At 44.0% G+C, this 12,393-nt stretch overlaps 1 protein-coding gene across 1 annotated transcript in view; it reads right to left on the bottom strand.

Annotated features, from left to right (window-relative positions):
* Window positions 1–9,558, bottom strand: part of skila (SKI-like proto-oncogene a) — a 36,929-nt gene extending 27,371 nt beyond the window's left edge. Inside the window, exons 1-2 of the mRNA XM_078264176.1 lie at window positions 9,365–9,558; window positions 5,800–7,077 (exon numbers count right to left, since the gene is read on the bottom strand). Of these exons, the coding sequence (XP_078120302.1) occupies window positions 5,800–6,921 (1,122 nt within the window). The 5' untranslated portion in view covers window positions 6,922–7,077; window positions 9,365–9,558. The remainder of the gene's footprint in view (window positions 1–5,799; window positions 7,078–9,364) is intronic.
* Between the last annotated feature and the right edge of the window lie 2,835 nt (window positions 9,559–12,393).

Raw genomic sequence — 12,393 nt, forward strand, 5'->3', positions numbered from 1 at the left:
GATATCCAGTGTTATTACTAACATCAGTTAGTACTGTCTGGGAGTTTGGGGCTTTAGGAAATACTACAAGAGAGGCAGTCTAAGTACCTATATGGTGTGTCTGCTGTGTGGTGCTCCTATGGTAAGCTCGGTCTCTGGGTCTCGCCATTTACATCTTCATTAATCACCATTCCCTACCGGGAAGGCCGCACAGAAGAGCCTTTCAAATGCAAACGCAATCTCTCTGCTTGCTCACAAAACACTCATGCTGGCAGTCTCCCACAACCCTTTTACAGTATAACTCCCTTGCCTCCGACTCCCTGCCCCCAACATACACACAACCTGCTCGTCTGACTGTCTCCCAGGGAGACCAGACAGTGGACAATTAATCTTTTCATCAACACATCGATTAATTAAGACTCCTCATTATTCCGGTCTCACGCAAAACAACCCAGGCAAGCTTGTCAGACGTGTTGCGATCCAAGACCCTTTCGTTTCTTACAGTCTTGTTTGAACTCGTAGCCCATTATAGGCCCCTCTTTCACTTTCTCACTCTCATTTTCCTGAGAGGCAACAAACTGGTCTGACACCCTGAGGGGGTAGAGCCACAGCACAGTGAACATGCAGATAGGCAGTCAGTCCAGGACTCTTTTAAAGCCCATGGAACATTTGGCTGGGAGGGGCTTAGCCAGTTTATTTAGTCTATGAGACCGTTGGCAGACGTGGCACAGGCTCCACTGTATCTGGACTGGCTATCTCTGCTGCCTGCTGCTGTAGCTAGTTCACATCAGTCTTACAGCAGCGCATTATCTTCTTCTTCTTCTTCTGGTAGTGAGGTGGGAAATGAGTCCAAACCAAGGAAACAGTCAAACATAATAAGCTGCAGCTGGGGTGAAACATTACCACCAGCAAACTAATGGTAAATGTGGGATTGTAGAGCACAGAATAAGATGGGAGATAGTGCACAACAAATCTAAGTGGTGAATTGAACTGGGGCTGAGGCCTGCAACCATTTTCCAAACTTGATTAAATTCTTATGCATTTATGAAAAAGCCTGACTTTGGCGTTCTTCCAGTGAGCTGCAATGCTGTTATGGAGCTGTGATACTGGCACTGACCTGATGGTGACATACCAGAGGCCCCTCGGCTCAGCCCCTCCTACCTTGCTGGGCCCCATTTAGCCCTTTACAACAGGCAGCAAACACTGGCCAAGGCACAGCATGTTGTGCACAGGGGACACTGGCAGCCACCAAACTACATACAGGCGTGATATACTGTAGGTTACTCTGGGCCTGCGTTCAAAGAAGCGGCTGTGTATTCAGTATAAGTGGATAACTGTTCTTTGGAAAATGCACAAACAGACATAGAAATATGTGTATGGGTGTCTTTTGGTGGGGTGGGGGGCAAATAAGAGAGTTGGAGCTGGGGAAATGCGAGCTAGCCGGCATGTGATTGGCTAACCAAGAGGGCTGTTCCAGACTAGATTTGTGGTTCAGCTCAGGTCTTTGAGAGGTTAATTTTCAACTTGTGAATAGAAGAGCTGGGGCCCAAGCTCCCTATAACAACCTAATGGCTGTGGACACGGCCTGTTTCATGTAAGACGACCAAAGTGTAGCGCAGTTTATGACTGAGACGACAGCCAGACCCACCTGTCTTGGCCTTAACCTCTCATTGTTTCATACTCTTTACTTCTATTCTCTGCCCTTACCACATTTGCTTAAGTGCCTCCCCCAGGGGTGGTGTGTTTTCTGACCACAGATACCCTTTTTGTGTCTGTGTGACACTACTTCTGTCTGGCAGTCTGTCTGAGTTGCAAAAATTAAGGCAGGCAACAGCAGAAGCAGAGGTGAGGTTAATTTGGGAAACTGATGCACGTCTGAACACAGACAGGAGGTTATGCAACACCAGCTGCGGCCCCTGTAACTGAGTCTCCTCATTTCACTTTTCCTCCATTTCCTCCTGCCTCCCTCTTGGTCCATCGCCTCCTCTATTCAGTGTCCGTGTCACCCAACAACTCGACACATCCATCAAGGTCGGAGACCCAATCAATAGCCACTGGCTTTCCTCTCATCCACCTTGCAGACGCACACAAGTAGTCTTATTGCTCATGTATCGATCAACTTATCGGGTCATTTGGCTGCTTATTTTGTTACTGTCCACTGATTGGGGCCCAGGGATATTGACTGTTTACAGACACATGTGGGCAACAGCAGAACCGTCTTGGTTAGAAGAAAAGGGATGATGGTGAGCGAAGGACGGCAGAGTGAGGAGCACACTGAAGGCCATAAGTCAAGATGGGTGAGGACATGAACCCAAGAGAAGAAGGCAGATCGAAGATTAAAATCATGATGGAGGGAGAGGTAGAGGAAGAAGGAACAGATAGCAAAGGCAGCCCAGTGAGCGATTAGCATGCCTGCCAAAATCTAATTAGATGCCCAAGAGAATGACTGACAAGCAGACAGACAGACAGAGCAGACAGCCCAGGAGACAGCCAGAGAGTGCAGCTGCAATGGTCTGCGGTAATGAAGTCACTGGTTTCCAAATAGCAAATAGAGGAAGCCAGAGAGATGCAGCTGTCTGCCGTCTGTGCCGCAGCCACTGTGTCCGCCTAGCCAGCGAGACAGACAGAGAAAGGCTGTTCTCTTCGTCTGACACTTCTGACTCTGGGCCAACACAACGCCACAAACAAGGCTGAGGCACATAAGCAACAGACAGCTATGTTCAATATGCTCATGGGGTTATGCTTGCTAGGGTGGTGAAAATATGTCTAAAATATCGTCATAATGTTTTCTTATTTCAAAACAGCACATTTATTTCTACTTTAGACATATAAACTAAGAAAAATGTATGATTCTGGTCAATAAAACCAATGACCAAAGTTTTACAGTTGTTTTACATTACAGTAAAAATTACCTTCGTGTATCTTTGCATCTTAAAATATAACTTGACCTAATACCGACTACTACTGGGGATTTTGTCATTTAGATGTTGTGTAATACACCGCATGCCTGATGACATGCCATGTAAACACACAGCCAAAATAAACAAAATAATGATCATCAATGGAAATTTCTGTTACTTCCTGTCTTGTGAGATAAAAAAAAAAAAATCACCCAATAAAAATGACGACACACATGATCTTGTCTCAGTGGAAAGTACAAGTGTCCATCACATCCCCTGAAGGCAAAATGAACTCATTGTCTGTCAGATACTAAAGTAACGTCTGTTGGTGGCGTCTGTCTAGCAAACTCTATTTACACAGCAGGGATCAGTAGACAGGGTAGCAGTGCCTTGAGGCACAAAGCGTCGTTTATAGAGAGCAAGTCCTGGAGATTTTAACTGCACCTTCTCAAACCAAACACTCCTTACAGGATATAGGACCATTAGCCATTGGAGAATGTGGGAAAAAAATCTTCCAGAAAGCTCCCTTGTTTGTGTCTCTTCTCTTTTAGAGGTCCCAGAGCTCTCCGGTAAAACTATGAACTGCTTGTAAATGTGCACATTGACACTGTGTGTAAACAAGGGCCATTGGGAAAAGGATCTGCAGTCGGGGTTAGACCAACATACCGAGGCGAGCCATCTTTCCAAAAAGCATGTGTGACTATAAGCTGCCTGGCTGGACTTCCACTAACATCCACTGGGATGTGGAAAGTATGAGTCACACACAGTGCAGCAGAGGCGGCTGGACACAGAGACCCTGGAGGATGTTCAGGGTGAGAGACATGTCCGTCTGCCTCACTTCCTACACACACACACACACACACACACACACACACACACACACACACACACACGATAGACTGACTGAAGCGGACACTGCCAGGTCACCTCGTTCTATGGCCAATGACCTTTCGTACACCCGTACATCCCCTTTAGGTGTGGGGGTGGAGTGGCATCCTCTTTTAATGCTAAAATCACCAGCTTCCTGTAGACTCACAGGCAACTGTCTTTCCAGGATTTGGGCGATTTGTGACTTTGCGTGTCTCTGCCAACACAAAAGTAGCTGAAGTTTCACTTTTAATTTGCCATTTCTGATCAAGCCAACCCCTCACAAATAACAGAATATTAACTCTAGTCAATACTGCTTAGCAATAGCTGCAAAATATAAAAAAAAACAAAAAAAAAAACACAACAACGACGAAAAGGGAAAACAATTGACTGAGAAATGACCCCTGAGAGAGAAGACAGCACCTGAAACTGTGGTGAGACAGAGAGGCTCCAGTGAGACTGGCAAAGTGTGAGACGAAGATGCGTCATACTAGCCTCCAGTGAGCCGCTCATTACACACACACTGAGGTTGGCAATGTCTCACACATACAAACACACACCACAGATTGTAGGACTCATCATCCACCTTGAGCATATGTTTTTTGTACACGTGTCTGTGTATGTTGCTGTTTTTGCATGTGTGTTTCCTATTAAAACATCTCTGCCTTTTAGAAAGAATGTCTACGTCTTCCAAGATGCATACCTTAAACCAAGGCGGAGGAAGAGAAGGAGGACAATTAGGAAGAGGCGAGACAGGAATGTGGTCGAGACGCTAGACAAGACAGCAGACAGTATTTCCGGCACATTGAGACACCAAGTTACCCAGGCAGACAGAGAAAAAAGCAAGGCATTTCCCCATCTCAGGTACAAAAACAACAATACAAAATGTGTTCCAGAAATGTGCATACTCACACCTGCACACACATTGTGAATACACACTGCAATCTCCCTACTCTACACTCATTTATCCTGCTGCCTGCTGTACTACTATCACACATAAATCTTGCCAGCAAGGGGTTGTAGTAGAGCCCCTCTCTGTTCAAAATGTGTGTTTGCTGGTTAAAGCCGGTAAAAACTGGTGGACTTGGATGTAACACACCACATCGAACGGACAAAAACACAAACCCACTTGTACCCATACAGCAATACAAAAAGGGCAGTCCACTGTGGTCAACGGGAGGTCATTAGACATAAACCAGTCAATGGAAGGGAAACAATCTAGAGCTTTTCCCCCCCAATGAATGCTGACTTTTCAACAGGCTTGCTGCCCTTGTCGTTTAGATAACTGCATTGACATGATTTACACAGCAAGAACAAAAAGAATCGGCAAAATCATTTGGAAGACTCTGCTGCATTCTGGCTTTCAGTGATAATTACTGGTAAATCAATGAAGCCATTTTACTTTCAGGTTTGCCTGGAGGTAACAGGGTCACTAATGATGTACCCGTAATTTTGTCCTTGTTGCTGAGCAACTCTTAAAAAGGATTTATGAATCAATTCTCTAATAGAAGCCATATATTGTCTAATCATCCAAAAATGTCTTAGTTTGCATTCTGTTTTCTTAAATTGTGTAGGAATTTGCTAAAAGACAAATTCCAGTTAACTTGGGCAAACTAGAAACTGACATATTTTACAGTTAGATAAAAGGTCCAACAATTAACTGCTAACATAATTGTTGTATATAGGGGTTAAAATGCCCTTCCTGAGTCTCCTATGTTGGCCTTTTGTTCAGTGACATTCCCAGTGACCTCCAGGGGACCTGAGGGGGCAAGTGATGCACTCCCCTTCAGCTGTGGCCAGATGGCCTTACTTGTCTGATTAGACCTGGCCAGGCAGATGTCACCACCTGTCCCAGGTCTCTTTAACACATACTAGGTCAACACAGGTTTAAGAAAATACCAGCTGTAATGTAGTCTAGAAAACCTGCTGAATACACAGACTATGGAAAACCATTCAACATAATAAAACTGTTTTAATTGGCTTCCTTGACGATGAATGCCATGTTAATGCATGCAAACAAACAAAGACAGGTATCACTCAGAAGTGCACTTACTTTGTCTAGCGACCTCTTGTGCTGGTAGTGGAACTTCTCTTTGACCTCATCCAGGAGCTGCTTGAGCTTTGGCTCCTCAGGCATGCCTTGGTACTTCCTGGCAAGCTGCAGGTAGCAGGGCCACTTGGCTGAGTCAAAGCCCCAGTGGCAGGTCCTCTTATCAGGTGACTTGTGTGAATGCATGACAAACTTCTGTGGTGAAAAGAGCAACTGGCACTCAACACACTGGATGCAGGGCGCCTCAGGCTGGGTGTAGAACTGGGGCACAAAGAGACCCTGGCACTTCCCCAAACACTGGTGCTCCACCTGGAAACTGGCTTCACTCTCCTTCAGCAGGCCCTGGGTCGACAGCTTACCGCTGGGGTCGGCAGGCAAGACTGCCCCAGGACGCAGCAGAGCGTTGCACAACCGTTGCGCATCCGTCAGTGTAATGAGGCCACAGGAAGGTGCGTTGAACGGCAGAATGCCCAGCACCTTGAGGATGTGCAGCTGCTCAGCGTCGCAACGCGAGCAGTAGACGTAGAGCTCGTCGCACACGGTGTTGATCTGCTGTAGCGAGTAGTCACGGAGCACAGAGTTGAGCACCTGGGGCAGGCAAAGCCGCTTCTCTCCCCCAACGATGAAGCAGGAGATAGACTCTCCTTCCAGCAGCGAGTGGGTGAGTTCAGTGGAGCTGTCACAGGGAACCAGCAGAGGGCCCCCTCCCAGAACAGGAGGGGAGGGCAGGGGGGGCATGCCTGCCGGGGAATGCTCGTGGCTGGTTCGGGCTGAGAAGGCAGCTGGGCCCCCGAGGGAGCTCTGGCTGCTGAGGGTGAACTGGGCCAGTGTGTGTTTGAGCCCAGGGCTCAGGTCCAGGGCTTTAGCGGAGCTCACCATGTGCAGTTCAGCCCGGCCCTCCACATCCATGTCAGAGTCGTGGCACAGATCCTCGATCTGCTCCCTCTTTACCTTGGGAGTTTTGGGGAGGGAATCCAAGCTGCGACGCTTCAGGTTGATCTCCGCCATCACTCGCTTCTTAATGGGCGCGTCTTCAAGTCGCTCTCTATACAGCCGTTTCATGTTGCCCTTGAATGAGGTGAAGTCTTTGAAAGGGGTTTTCAAACTGGTCTGGGTGCCGGCCATGTCTAAGCACTGGGTTATTGTTTTTTCCGTCTGCTGACTGAGTTCTCGTATTCGTAGTCTTTTTCTCTCCTTAAGTCTTTTCAAATGACACAAATCTTCTGGTAGTTAGACACATGCATGATGATGACTGAAGTTTTTTATGTTCTGATCCGCTTCCTGTGTATGAAAAAAAACAGAAATTTAGAAAACAGAAAAGCAGCACAAAAAAAATCTGTCACTATCTAAACTACAACTAATCAATGTATTTCCTGTAGATTAGTAAATAAACTGAAAATGGTCTCACAAAAAAATTATTTGCTTAGCATGAATTATCCACATAGAGTTTAAAATGTTTTATGGCCACTGTTCCAGCTGGGGGCTGAAGAGGTCAATGGTTGCTCACTAAACCAAATGGCCATTACCATACTTAACACAAACACAAGGCTTTCTCAGCCCTTGTAATTGAACCCCAGGGGAAATTTGCATCTAGGTTTTCACCAAAGATGTTGAAACTAACTTCCCAGCCCCAAGTGAGAATTTTAACAAGCAAAACCAGTTGACCAGACATAACTATCCAAGTGAAGTTCCCCAACACCCAGCCCCTCTCCCATTACATTGCTAATGTAAGTCTGATACAATGGTCAGAAACATTTCACTTAGCAAATGAAAGTGCCCTTCCCAACCATATTGTGTCTTCCCCTAGGTCTGGTTACCCCACGCTGACCCCATCAACTCCATGAAAAACAATTGATAAAAGCGTTAACAGCAGTCGCCCCCTTCTTTCATGCCTTTCACAGCTTGACATTCAGCAGTGTGGAAAGCGGTGTTTCCCCTTTTTACTCTCAGGCTTACTGCGGAATTACTAAATTGACTGTAATAAGGTAAACAACACTTAGCTGGTATCCCCAATTTAAAACGCAATCTAGATGACAATGGCTACTACTGCAATATGACACCAAGAGACGGCAGACTGAATGCACTTCAGTTTGAAATTGCAACATTTACTCTATTTGCGCAATTTTTGTTGTCTGAAATGCGTTTGATTGTATCTACACTAATTGGGGATTTCGGCTTGTCAAAAAGGCAAAAACGCACGTTCGGTTAATTGACCACGGTGCATGGTTTTGCATACTTTTGCAAATGTCAGCATCCCATCGTTTTTTCCACCGACTGAAATGCTGCGGCGGTGTAAGCCTCGAGCTCAATTCCAAAGCGGGTTGATGTTTGTGGGCGTTGTTAATGGCAAATATCACCGTGTGCCGATTGAGAAAGAAACTGCAAAATCAGATCAATGACCAATAAATGATGGTCTACTCTACGGGGAGGTAGCAGCTTCTACCCCAGCCTGCACGGGACTCCCGTTTGGCTGCGAAAACCTCCAACCAGATCGGTTTATTTATGTCATAAGTCACAACACCCGAATTGCTTCGGTCAATAACAACGGTGGTATTTCTCAAACAACCTCACAGCCATTGGCTAACGTTATTAGGAAATATTTCTTAATGTCACCTCCACTACTGTTATCCTTTTTGCTGCAAGGACACCGCGTATAATAATGCTCTGCTCCCTCCTCCTCTCTCCAGTCTGCAAACTGTACCTCGCCTCTTCTGTTGGCTCGCCACGACGGCACTGGTATGCAGACAGCGCTGATAATGACATTCACTGTCTACAGTCTGGTCTGGGAAGGCACCTCGATCCAGCGTTACGCGCACACACACATACACCGACTTGGTGAGGGCATAGTGGGGGTTAGAACCGCAGCTTTCCCCGTGTGTTAACGTTAAACACACAGGTACGTTAACGTGCCTGTTCCGATACACCCAACATCAAATCGCTTGAAACAACCCAAAACACATTCAATATTACGCATTTTGTGTCACATTATTTTAAATCATAAATAAACATGTCTTGACCACAAAAACAACAATTGAGAAATCTTTAAAAGGCTCAACACTTTGCGCTAGCTAACTTAACGTTAGCTCCCCCGGCTTAACGTTACCCCGGGTACAGTCGACTATAAAGCAGTCTCACCAGCATAGAGAGCTATGAAGCAGGCTAACATGGCTCTCAAGAGCACAGACAGGCTAACTTAACCCAGTTCACATCAGCAATGAGAGCGAAAACAAATCAGACTGCTCACCCAGCACACAAAGAGTGATAAACGACAGTGTCCGTCGCGACTGAGTAGGATAACCCACTATAATATTAAGGCAGTTTAACCCGACATAGTAAGCGATAACGCTGGCTAGCCGAGAGGACCGAAAGCGCTAACATTACAGCACGCTAACCCCTAGATATAGAGCGATACAAGGCAAACTGGTTAGCTTCGCCCACAATCCGTCGGCTGAATACATGAATTCAAACTCAACCTTCTCATGCGCTGCGATCCGCTATCGACAAATCAACACTGTTTAAAAAACGACCATTTAAAAGCTCCATCTGTTTTTAATCGAGTAACACTTGCCTGAAAACGGTGCCTGTGTCGGTCGTCCTCACTCGCGCGGGGTCCTCTCAATACTGGAAAAGCCTGGCGGACCGTCAACAAGATGCAGCTAGAGGCTCCACTACAGCCCCGCAACGTCACTCTGCACACGGGCTGAGAGGCGGAGACGTCACCCGGCTGACGGAAACTATGCGGGGGTGTCTCTCGTCTGTCTGCCTGCCTGTCTGTTTGTCTCGCGCAGCCTGGGAGATTTGTTCCTCCAGCAGTGAGCAGAGAGCTGGAGATAGACGTCAACAACAGGCAGTCAGTGGATGCCACAAATGGGGTTCGGGGACTTTTGGAGGGCCTTAGGGTCCAGAATTGGGTCCTCACTATAGGAGCTCTTTGTTGCACGTTTTATTTCAATAAAAAAGGAGCTTATCTTAAGGAGAAAATTTAATTTGTAAACTGTGAACGTGAATTCTTTTCTGCTCTACATTTTCAGCATGATTTCCCCCCATAATATATATGTATATATATATATATATATATATATATATATATATATATATATATATATATATATATATATATATATATATGAATAGATCTTACTGGGAATACTACCTAAATATATAGTATATATATGTATATATATATATATGTATATATATGTATATATATATATGTATATATATATATATGTATATATATACATATATATATATTTATATACATACATATATATATATATATTTATATATATATATATATATATATATATATATATATATATATTTAGGTAGTATTCCCAGTAAGATCTATTCGTTTTAGAGATTCTTCTTTTATCTTTGTGTGCCTTTGGCTTGAATCAGGTTGTTGGATGGTTTTATTGACATAGCCTTCCCTGGCATGAAATGACATAGAAAGCCTTATCTCTCTTGTTGGCTTTCCATCAAGTTTGTAAAAATGAGAGGATAAGAGAGGACAAACTCACTGGGCAAATGGGTTGCTTGTCTTCCACACCTCCCCCACACTCTTTTTATGGACCTATCCTCTGCAAAAGGTCAAGAGGTCATTCAGGCATATTCAGGTCTATTGTGCCTTTAGTGATGATGGGAGTTAATGAAATCTGAACACAAGGAGGTCAGGAATGAGATTTTATGAATTATAGCTAACATATTTTCATTTGAAGGAGGTTGAATTCCCTTAGCAACTGTTTACTCTTGAGTCTGAACTATCATGTTCTTGGCAGGAATTTTAATCTTTAAAGGTTATCATGCTCTGTCTACATATGTTTTTTTTTTTTTCTTCAGCTGGAGTACACCCTGGCTGGCTGACTGACCCACAGTCTGATGTCACACGTCTGTGAGAGCAGAGAGGCTTGATAAAGCCTTGATAAACAACACCGTCGGCCGTTTCGCTGCAGCCTCTCTCTGGCTCACTCTGACAGCAAGGTCAGCAGTTGTATTATGAGAGCAGATGTGCGTACACCCTGTCCAGCCCCAGAGAACAACAGGGACATTGATTTTCCTGTAATAACATCACTCTGTGTACTGCGGCAGGAGTAAATTAATCTCATATCTGCCATATTGTGACCAGCACTGATTGTTCATTAGGAGTAAAGCAATAAGCTTAAAGATGAGGTAGCGTGGAGTGTGATTTTGAAAGAGCTGGGATTCACAGACAGAGTGTAACAGACTAGCTCATTGATAAGCTTTTCTATTATATATTAGCCGAGACTCTGTCTAACTGTTATTGGACTTAGTACTAAGTGGAGCCTGGGGGCAGACACCTCACAGTCATTTTCATACATCCTGTCTGCAATCAATGGGTGATATTGAAACACGTCCTGAGTTGTTCAGTAGATGTATTTGTAATTTAGGGTAATGATGCTAGCTGAAGTGCTGGCCTGAGGTCACACACCTTCACCACAGAGTCTGAAGGTGTCACAGTTTAGGTTGGACATTCAGCTAATGTTCTCCTCTCTGTGTATGTGTATGTGTGTGTCTCTGATTTGATAAACTGGCAATTGAGTACACTGGTGTTCTGTGATTTTTTTTTTTATATTGACATTGAAGGTGGGCTAAAATTGGATTGCTTAACAACCAGTATGGAGAGGAGTGACTACCAGTGGTGAAGGTAGTATTCAGATCCTTTACTTAAGTAAAAGTACTAATACCACATAGTAAAAATCCGCCATTACAAGTATAACATCTGCCTTAAAAATTGTATGTAAGTATAATCAGCTAAATGTACTCAATACATAAAATTAAAAGTACTTAATGCAGACAAATGACCCCCATACTTCAACATACATATGGTATGTAGGAAATGTATGTATTAATATAGATTTGAAAAAAATATGAACTTATCCTTTAATACTGTATATTAATACTGGTAGTCTTGCAAAAATACAACATATGCCAAAAGAACAAAGACAAAACCATCAGCAGTTGAAACCACACTGAAAAACATAAATGTGACAAACATATACATCATACAGGGGATTTCCAAGAGCTGTTCAACATGACATAACCCACATTTGTAACTGTGATTGCACTACTAATTCAAGGTCAGTCTTGACGTTTTTATTTTGTATAATCAGTGGTACATATAGCTTCCTTTATTTTAAAGTGAGGTATTTCTACAATAAATCTTGCTGGTTTATTTAACATGCAGCAGGGTTCCTCCATTATTCTACTTGTAAGTCCCATTCATTCATATACAGTATGTCGGTGTTTCTGAAGTGATGGTCATGAGGAATCATTTCAAGTGTCTCTTAATGAAACACGTTTTTATATCTCAAGATGCCTTCACTATACAATTACAATCACTTTAGTAGCACACACCAATTTGAAGCTACCTTACAGGGAGGGTGGTACAAGTACATTTAACTATAGATGCTGAAAAACAACTCATTACCTTAGTACTACAGTCCAGAGCACCAGTAAATGTAGTGTGATTGCATGGAGACCGCACCAAGTAGAACACTATTCACCTAAAGTTGTAGTGTGTGTTTTACTAAGGGATTGCATTTAGGTCCATGTATGATTCTTCTGCTGCTTAAT

The sequence above is a fragment of the Sander vitreus genome, chromosome 12, assembly GCF_031162955.1.
Source record: "Sander vitreus isolate 19-12246 chromosome 12, sanVit1, whole genome shotgun sequence".
NCBI classification, from domain to species: Eukaryota; Metazoa; Chordata; class Actinopteri; order Perciformes; family Percidae; genus Sander; species Sander vitreus.